The 10,373-nt window shown below is 35.8% G+C and overlaps 1 protein-coding gene across 2 annotated transcripts; it reads left to right on the forward strand.

Moving 5' to 3' along the window:
- The first annotated feature begins 6,181 nt into the window (after window positions 1–6,181).
- On the forward strand, window positions 6,182–9,793 carry LOC102228878 (chloride intracellular channel protein 4-like). Of its 2 annotated transcripts, none has more exons than XM_005799653.2 (7): window positions 6,182–6,258; window positions 6,436–6,534; window positions 7,100–7,209; window positions 8,329–8,454; window positions 8,545–8,651; window positions 8,755–8,930; window positions 9,017–9,793. In XM_005799653.2, the coding sequence occupies exons 2-7, from the start codon at window positions 6,499–6,501 to the stop codon at window positions 9,179–9,181; spliced, it is 720 nt and encodes a 239-aa protein (XP_005799710.1). In that variant the 5' UTR covers window positions 6,182–6,258; window positions 6,436–6,498; the 3' UTR covers window positions 9,182–9,793. The 2 variants fall into 2 exon arrangements, with proteins under 2 accessions (XP_005799710.1, XP_023193713.1); XM_023337945.1 differs by having other exon boundaries at window positions 6,207–6,263.
- The last annotated feature ends 580 nt before the right edge of the window (window positions 9,794–10,373 follow it).

The following is a 10,373-nucleotide window of genomic DNA, read 5'->3' on the forward strand; positions in this document are numbered from 1 at the left end:
ATGGAGTTTTTGGGTGGATCAAGGAGGTCACAAAAAACTTAGAACTTACTTGCCTTGGTTAAGGTTAGTGTTTCTAATTCAGCATTAAAAAAGACTGGACCAAAATAGCTGCCATTGGGATTTGGTTTAATGCAGTTTAAATCAGTTCAAAATCAACCATATCAACCACAAATCAATGTCAACAAGAATTATTATAATCTAAATAAATAAGGCAATACTATTTGGAAAACCCAAAAATGAACTTGGGCAAAAATATATTTCGAGCGTTTTATTTATTCTGCGGAATAGATTTACCGGAAATAGGTGTGTGTGAGAAAAGGAACAGGAGTTAAATTTACTTTCGTATGCAAGGAAATAGGCACTGCCAACTGAAACAGGATGTAAAGTAACCACAAACTTGAAAAGGAAGCACAACATAAAAGCCCTAAACAACTGAATTAGGGTAAGTAACAAAAATACAAACATGAACATAAATTGAACTAAAAAATATGTGTCATACAAAAAGCAGCATGAGGGCTCTTAATAGCAATCTGCAGAATATTCAGACTGTCAGAGCTTTACAGTTTATTTAAGATATGTTAAATATCCCTCACCCATCAAAGCTTTCTGTCAAATAATACTAAAACCTTCCCAATAAAAAACAAAAATGTAAAAGGGTTATTCAGTTAATATTTGGGGAAACAAACATTAACTGCAACAGCATAAATTATTTATGCTGCTGCAGATACACAACTGCTGCTAGCTTCAAAAACTGTACAATTATGATCATGCTGACAAGGTAACTTCGTCTTTGTGTCTAATGATATTTGCCGAAGTATAATTTATATAAATAACTATTGACTGGATAAAACTGAGACGTTAGCAATGAGGGAAAATAATGGACCCAACAAGACTTTCTGTATTTGTGCAACCTGCTCAATATTTGAAATACCTTCACATTTACTAGCCCAAAGATGATCATCTGAAACTTTGCCATGCTTTGGTAGTTGCCTTAATATTAAAGAGCCGCTAGGTGGAGACATTTTTCTCCAGAGTTTTCTGCACGAAAAAGTGAAACCACGTATTCTGAGTGGGGAAGTTGTGCATCTTCTGGTGAATCCAAAGATTTTCTCTTTGAATCGTCAGGACGGTGTGTAATACAAAATTAAAACAAATTAACATATTTATTTGTGCCTTTTTTAACATCTCTATTTTTCAATTATTACCACAAATAACTTACAGAAAAAACATGCAAACTACCGAACTGGGCACTTTCAGAAATGTGCACATAGCATGGTAAGTTTTTTCTTCTTCTGTTTTTTTTTTTTAAACCTGTCTAACTCTGACCTGCATCCCTGTTCCTGCTAGACTTCCTGTGTCTTGTTTTTTTCTTCTGTCGCTCAATGCCGTTTTTTGACCCATCGCCTACATTTCTCAGCATTTGTTACTTTTTACCTTTTTTTAATGACTTGTTATACTCTTCCTTGTCTAAGTTAAAGCTGCAATATAGAACCTTTATATATATATTTTTTTTACATATTTATTGAAACTGTAAGTATGTTGTGACAGTGTGATATGAGACATAATCTGTGAAAAAAATTAGCTCCACTGCCTTCTTCCAGTGCTTACTAGAAACAAGCAATCAGAGTCAGGAGGCGGGGTTTGCACTGTCAATCACTTTCCCTGTGGCACTGCCCTGCCCCCGGGTCTCTTGCCCTCTTGCTCTTAGCTATGCTGCAGACAGGAGAGCCTGTTGTGAATACTCATGCTAGCTAGCATGGCTGCCGATGATAGCGGATAAACTGTTTTCTAGTAATGGTAAGATTTTTCTCAACTATTAGCACATTGAGCAATGAACACATGAAGTTGATTGACAGCGCTAAGACCCGCCTCCAGGCTCTGCCTAGTTCTTTTGGGCCAGGAGAGGTGCATTTCTTTAGACAGCAGTAGTCCCTCTGGAAGGAGGTGGGGGAGATTAATCTTTTTATAGATTATCTGTCTCATAACATACTGTTATGACATGCTGACAGTTTTAACAAATATATAAAAAACATATTTTTTTAAAATAAAAATGACATACTGCAGTTTTAAGTGTTTAAACCACATGGCATTTGCTGCCTGATCCTGGAAATGTTTTGAGTCATATGCTATAAACCTTTTATTTTCAAGACACATTACAAATATTTTCGTGAATGCTACAAAAACTTAAATATGTACTCTGACACCAGAGCACACAAAAAAAACATTTTTTAACAACATTTGTAAAGAAACAACCAAAATAACATTTGAGAATAACACATAACTATGGAACCACTAAGGGAACATTAAAAGAAAAACTAAACAAATACATTTCTCGTACATACCAGAGACTTTCTGGTGCGTACCAGATAGTATCTTGTGCACACAAGATAGTATACAGCTTGGACGAGATAGTATGTGCTGCACACGAGTCTGGTGCTCACCAGAAAGTATCTGGTGTCACGAGAAAGGTACCTTCATTGTTCTTTGAGGGGTTCTGTACATACCGGCATCTGGAAAGATTCTTCCAGTAGTAGATCCAAATGTGACAAGTGAGTTCCCCTATGCTGGATATTAGAAAAACATGTGTGGGTCACCTAAGAGGAGAGCTGTGAACCAGAAATTTTACAATACCAAGTGGAAAATCTCCTCCAACCCAATCTGTGACTGCTGAAAGTGAAATAATAGTTGCTTTAACAAAGTATTAGTCAAACAGAATGCATACAAGTGTAACCAGATATTTGCAACTTATAAATAATTTTCACCATAACATATTTCTGTACTTCGTGTTTGAATTGTACAGGATATATATCTCAACAGAATTGGAAAAAGATTTTAAATAGTTTATTAAGGTCTGTTTTCAATACATCACAAAAATGGCATTTTAAAGTGACATGAATACACATGTGAGGGCCTCTTAAACCATTTATTTCTTTGCATAAATTATTATAACTTTGTAGTTGTTCAACTCTTTATAAGTCTTTCTGACTGGTTTAGCACATTTTGTTTCAGTATTGTTGTAGGAGATCCTTTGGTTCCTTCAAAATTTGACTGGACCGAAAGAGTGAAACAGTTCATTGCCTCTTTTAGTTACATATTGAGTATTGCACCATCTGTTGTTGCAAGAACCAAAACCTTTCCTCTGATACTTTTGCAACCCCAGCAAACATGTAGAGATTTATTTCCCTATAGCATTGTCTTGTTCTTAACTGCGTTTTAAGCTAATCTGGTTTTGTTACAGCAGTGATAACATTTTAAGGAAATAAATTTCTTGAATGACTTTCTCCTCACTCCTTATTTTATTGATTTTTTTACACCCGTTTTATTTTATTTGTACTCATAATATGGAAACCTTCATTAGCTGTTCTGATACAGTATGTCAACAACTCTCTTGTTGTATTAATTGCATATCATTATTAGATTGAGATTAATGTTTTCAAAGTTTGTTGCATAATTTCTCATTTTATTTATTCCAGTATTATTTGGATTGAAAAGGTGAATGTCTTGTAAAATTATTCGCACCTCTTGAACAAGAAACTTCTGAAGCTCTTATGAAATTTCTAAAACTTTCTAGTTAAGTCTAGTCAAAGTTTATTTATGTAGCACATTTACAACAATCTCAGCTGACCAAAGCGCTTCACAATAATTACAGAAAATTATTGTGAAGCACTACTTCACAAATAATAAGAAAAAAATATTTTTTTTATTATTTTATTAATAAGAAATTAATAAAATTATTTTCTTATTAATTTTATAATAAGACATGAAAAATTAGAAAATATATTCAAAACTCTTTTAATGGTTTGCTTCACAAATGTTTGCCTGTTGGTAAAAAATAAATAAATACATTTCTAGTGTCGATGGTGAATTAGAATATTTTTGTATCTTAATGAAAAACTTCAGTGTGTTAAACGTTTAGTTGTGCATCCCATAAAAAAAGCAAAAATGAAAGAAATTACCTTGATATTTGAATCTGTTTCAGACAAAGTATCTTCAATGCATGAGACAAGGCAAGAATAGTTTTTCTGTAAAGCACATTTCAGCAACAAGGCAATTCAAAATGCTTTACATCACGTGTCAAACTCAGCGATTACTTAATTTTTGTTTTTATTTATCTAAGGAAAGTCAGGGTAGATCCAGTCAGTCTATGCATCTACTCATCCCTCAAGTTGTCAAGGTACGTGTGTTGGAAGACGGACCAAAACTGAGACAGGAGCTGGGAGTGTGGATCATTGTTAGAATATTCTAATGACATTAAAAAAAAACCAACTAACAAAAATCATAGGAACAGGGCAAGCATGGTGATGAGAGGAGAACACAGGAAAGTGACAGGAGAAGATGAAAGAATCCAGCCAGGAGTGACTAAGAATGAGAGGCTTAAATACTAGGGAGGTTGAATGCTGAACAAAAGACCTGGGCTGATGAGCTATCTGACAGCAGGTGTGAGTGGAAGAAGCAGGAGGGAGACGAGGGCAGTCTCGGTACTGTGGTGAAGAAAACCAGACTGAATGACATCAAAACAGTTGGTCATAGTTATGTAACTATTTAACTGTTGAAATAATGATGCATACTGAACAAATAGGCTCTTTGAGATCAACATGTTTTCAAAAACATTGAGGCTGTGGTTGATTTCTCCCCTCAGACATATTTTGGGCTTCCTCATTAAGAATGAAAAGCAGGAAGTGTTTTGCTGTGTTTCATTCAGGGACAGCACCTTTCTGAAAGATCTGAAACAAAAAACACACATTTTCTTTTACAGAAACCTGCAGAGTTTGTTCCTTCAACGTGTGAATTCCTTAGCTCAAAGTCACTGATGAATGACAACTGCTCACAAACACACCCTTTTCACTAGTGACACCTGTGCGGCTTAAAGTATACCTACTGTGAACTTCCTGGTTTTTTTTATCGCCCTAAATCAATCTTCTTAGCTTACATCCATGCTTTTCTTTGTGTCGCTTTACTTTTTTGTTTTTTTTTAACACATTTTCAGCCAGCTTTAAAGGACCAAAGCTGACAGTATGAAAAATCAACAAAGTAGAATGAAGAAACAGAGCCACAGAAAACAGCAAGGAGATACAGAAAGAGAGAGAAAAAGAGAGGAGGAGACAGCAAACACAAACACAGCTCCAGGTTTGGTGCTTTTATCCAAAACATTAAAAAAGTGTTGTTGTGAAGGAGTCATTCGCAGTGCCTTGCAAAAGTGTTCATATCTTTTGTTTTTCCCCATTTTGTCACACTGTAACCACAAACTACTTTTTTTGAAAAACAATGCTGATTGTCTATAAATCTTACATAATTTTTTAAACCTTTAAGTGGCCACAATTGTAAGGCATGCACCTTTATGAGCTGAGCTGTAGAATCAAGTATGTTAGCTGCACCCTTGAAAAACTGGTCAGATTTTTTCCACTACTGACCAAATCCAAAAGAAACAAGAAACCCGTTGAAAGAAAGTCTAGTCCCATTTGTTTTGCTCATATTAGACCAAAAAGTATCAAGCCAAAATGGGAAACACGATGTGTGGCTATGAACTGACAACACACATCACCTTGAAACATGGTGGTGGCAGCATCAAGCTTTGGGAGAGCCTCTTTTCAATAGGAGCAGGAATGTTGGATGCAGCTGATGGGACGAATAACAGTTTGCAGCTAGACCATCTTTTTAAAAAGTGATAAAAATAAAAAAATATATATACTTCCTCTTCCCTCCTCTTCACAACTATTCACATATTATTTTGGAGTATCACAAAAATATTCGTGGCGTTTTAACTTGCTTGTAACATAGCTACATTTGAAAAACCTCATCAGGTATGAATAGGAAATTAACTTTTGGAAGCTACTTTAGTGTCCATACACATACTGGCCTCCAAATCTGTATAACTATTACATCTGGACCCCTCAAACTACCTAAAGGAGTTCTAAATTTCAAGTTCATTAACATCCAGTGGTACCATGACACTTGAAGCAGATCTTTTAGGTCTTCTGATTGGCAGTCATGTTGGGACTAAAGACACTTAAAAAGTCAGAAACCAATGTTTCAAGACTGTGCTAGAATAAGCGCACTATGATTTTTTTCCAGAGTGTGTGCTGCAAGGCAGGTTCAACAGATCCTGATATGCTGGTCCAACTAGTAAAGCCAGTGGGGGGCGTAGCCTGACTTAAAGTTTGAGGGGTGTGGTCAGAGAAGAACAAAAATAATAATAATAGCAGCAATAGGTGCAGTGAACACTGGAAGGAGGAGGTGAAGAGGCAACACATAATACCGGTAAAGTGAGTTTAAAGTAATGTTTTTGTATCTTTTACAGGCTGTGTAGGAACAACTTGCCTGAACTCACCTTACTACCAGTTTTTCAAGAACCATGAAAGTAGATGAGCGCGCATGTGTCAGCCGAAGGATTACCGCATCTTTACAATCAGTTTTGCCTTATCTTTGCGTGAACAGAAACAAGCCATCGTGAGAAAGCAACAGGAATAATTTGACGCTATCAGACAAAGAGAAAGAAAAATGGCTGAGACTCCAAAGATTGAGCTCTTCGTGAAGGTAAGATCAAGAAACTTATATTATTACTAACACATAAGGTTGAAATATTATAATTGAGTCTGTAGAATGTTGGCTTGAAAGTTTTTTTTCCTTTAAGAAGCTGCAAACTTTTTGTCGACTTAACAAGCCAGCAGGTTTTATGCCAAGTCAATCATTTTTAGTCATGAAAGTTGACTTTGTCATTGAAGGCAAGATCTCAGAGAGGTACTCTGTTATATTTTTACCCATTTCAAGGTGGTTAGTTAATTGATTGGATTCAGATATGTCACTGTATGCTACAGCAGAGATAACAAGTTTAATTCAAACAACTAATTGTTTAATGAAGGGTATCAGAAGCCCTAATTCTCCATTTTAAATTTGCATTCATAGCTGTCTCAATCTGTCAGAGGAGATCAGGATTGATGAGGATGCCTGTACTGGTATCTATAATTTATTCAGACACATTACAGATCTGGCTTTGGTATCCATGTTGCAATATGCTAAAAAATACCAGTCATCCTGTCATTTTAGGGTACACCCTTCACATCTCCATGAGATCTGGTTATGGTTTCCTGTCTGTATGCAGGCCAGCGATGATGCTGAAAGTGTTGGAAACTGCCCTTTCTGTCAGAGACTCTTCATGATCCTTTGGCTGAAGGGGATCAATTTCACCCTGACCACTGTTGACATGAGGAGGTAAGGTCAGATAAGCTCATTCTTTGCTTGGGGTTTGCTGGAGTCGCCACCTGACTGACATCACACAACATTATTTCTCAGGGATGTCATTGAAAACACTGTAATACATAATCTGTCTTTGTGGTGCATTTTAGAGAAATATTTCTTTTTTTTAAAGATTTGTCATGGCACCAGTGGCCATTACTTGAGGTATTTAGATAGGAAATAGGCAGAGAGAAGTGGGGAAGACATGAAGGAAAGGTCCCATGGTTCAGAATTGAACCCCAGATGGCTGCATTGAGGTCTAATAGCTTGTGTATAAGGGGTGCCCATTCTACCTTCACACCCCAGAGAAATATTTCTGACTGCAGGGATAATGACTAAGACAAAGCTGTCTTAAGACCCAATAAACTACAAATATTTTCAGTGAATCAAAAGCCTAAGTAGCAAAAATAGACAGTTCTCACAAGCTTTTTCTTAAAAACATGTACATCAGACATCTGTTGTTTAAACTTTGCAATCCTGGAACAATTTAGGCCAAAGTTGTAAAACTATAGTCCTCAAGGGCACGTTCCCAAAGCTTTTAGGTGTGTCTCTCTCCTGAAACACACCTTGATCTAATCATTAGGTCATTAGATAGATTCTGTAGAACTTGACTGTTTGATCAAGAGGCAATTTTGATCAATCCAATGCACCTTTTATTAAGGTGCATTGGATTGGTTGTGGGATTCTGGCCCTTACATGACTTCAGTTTGACACTTCTGATTAAGATAGACACTTTGCACAATTGCCCAACTATACTAAAATAAAGCTGTGTTTAGCTGAGTAAGCGAATGGATTACCTTTGCCATGTTGAAATTCTGACTTCTTGACTAAAACGCTATTATCTAGAGTCTGATGTCAAACACAGCTCAGCGTTCTAGTAACTGAAAGGCAACATCAGTTATTGATGATGCCATCATTGCATTTACTCCATTGTGAGTAAATGCAATGATGGTCATGTATCTTTTGATTTTGGACTTTTCAGTTTTTATTGAATGAAATGCAAGTTTTGTTCAGGTAATTTTCTTAAGTAAATTTAGATATATTTCAGTTTCTAGCTGTATTGCTAATTCTTTTCTGGTTCTTGTCCTGTTGCAGGGCACCTGATGTGCTGAAAGATTTGGCTCCTGGATCTCAGCCTCCTTTCCTCATCTACAATGATGAAGTCAAAACAGACACTAACAAGATTGAGGAGTTCCTGGAGGAGAAACTTGCCCCACCAAAGTAAGTAAAGTGATATATAATCGATAATTTTTTTATGGCAACATTAAGTAACTATCAAAATTTGTAACCATACTTTGTAAAAAATTACAGCTACACAAAACTCGGCTGCCGCTACAAAGAGTCCAACACCTCTGGACAGGACATCTTCAGAAAATTTTCAGCATACATTAAAAATCCCAATCCTGGGTTAAATAGCAGTAAGAAAAATTCCCAGATGTTCTAACATACATTCTGAAAAAATGGCGTCCTGGTGTCAAAGCTTTCAGAAAACTTTACAAAGGTCTGTTTCTTGTCTTCCAGTGCTTGAGAAACAGTTTCTGTCAACTCTGGTTAAGCTGAGCATGTATCTTGACACTCCACTCCCCCACGAACTGGATCAGAACCCAAATATCGCAGAGTCTACACGCCTCTACCTCGATGGTGACTCCTTCACCTTGGCAGACTGCAACTTACTTCCCAAACTCAACATCATAAAGGTGAAAAAAAACTCACATGAGCATTGCTTGTAGTAAAATAAAAAAGTATCACCATAGCAAATCTTTTCTCGTGGTTCTCCCATTAGGTGGTGTGTAAGGAGTACCGTAACTTTGACATCCCCAGGGAGCTGAAAGGACTGACGCGTTACCTGGATAACGCCTACAAACAAGAACAGTTTCGCTACACCTGCCCAAATGAGTCAGAGATCCTCATTGCCTACAAATCTGTGGCCAAGTACCTGACCAAATAGACCAAGAGGGAAACTATCAGGGTTGTTTTGTTTTTTTGTATTTATCTGCTTTATTTGAAACTCTCATTTATCCTTTGTGCTGACAGGTTTATCTGTATGTAACTAAATTGCTAAGTTGTACGTGTGCTTGAATAGGATCTCTCTTGTAACTTTTACCAACATAAATCTGTAAAATGGCCTTTAGTGTCAGTAAAGAAGAAGCAAAACTGTTTCATAACAATGCATTTGCACATAAAAAGAGATATTTGCAACATAAGGTTTATATTTGCATATTTAACAGGTTACTGCAAATATCAAAGATTTTGTTCATACTAAAAGTGCTGTGCTATTTGGTCTTTTTCAGTCTTTATAAGGTGCAGGACTGCTTTATGCATCTTTAAACGTACATGCCAAAGCCTGATGGTTTACAGGTATATTGTTGCTGTGTTTCATAAATCAGTATTTTGCATTCAGTTAAATAGTCACAAATAAAAAAAGAATGAGTCAGTTCTGTATTTCAGTGTCGTCTCTAAGCTATGTTTACTTATGACATAATCTGTAATTGAATGAAGTGTGGTAACATAAAAAATATTGTATTTTGTTCAATATTAAAGGCTGCATTATATAAAGAAATCATGGTGTTGATGGATTCATTTGTTGAATGTTGTGTGACCCCCCCAAAAAATCTAAGAATACTATTTTGGAATACATTAAATAGCTGTCAAGTTCATTTTTGATCTTCAAACTCATAAAAATGATGCAAATGTGTGCATGCCTATTGTTTGCATTACCAGTTCAGTATTTCATAGGATTCAAGCTTAATTTGATTGTTATGTGACATATTGGAACATAGCTTTACCATAAATGATCATTCCATGCAACTGATAGCAAAATGATGGTTCTAACATCCAATGGGGAATCTCTACCAAGACTTTAATTGTTGTTCACAATCACTTCTTGTGCTTTATTATTTAACTGAGCCTGTGGCTTGCACATCAGACCTTTCAGATGTTTTTAATATTATTTTTCCATTTCAAATTTTTTGCACCCTTTTGTGTTGGAATTTCATATTAAATCTAATAAATAAATAAATAATAAAAAAAATACATCAAAGTTCATGGTTGTAAACTAAAAATGGGGAGAATTTCAAGGAATATAAATATCTTTGCAAGGTACTACACATAAATTTCTTAATTAAACAAAATATGGAATG

The sequence above is a fragment of the Xiphophorus maculatus genome, chromosome 8 (assembly GCF_002775205.1).
Source record: "Xiphophorus maculatus strain JP 163 A chromosome 8, X_maculatus-5.0-male, whole genome shotgun sequence".
In the NCBI taxonomy this organism is placed as follows: Eukaryota; Metazoa; Chordata; class Actinopteri; order Cyprinodontiformes; family Poeciliidae; genus Xiphophorus; species Xiphophorus maculatus.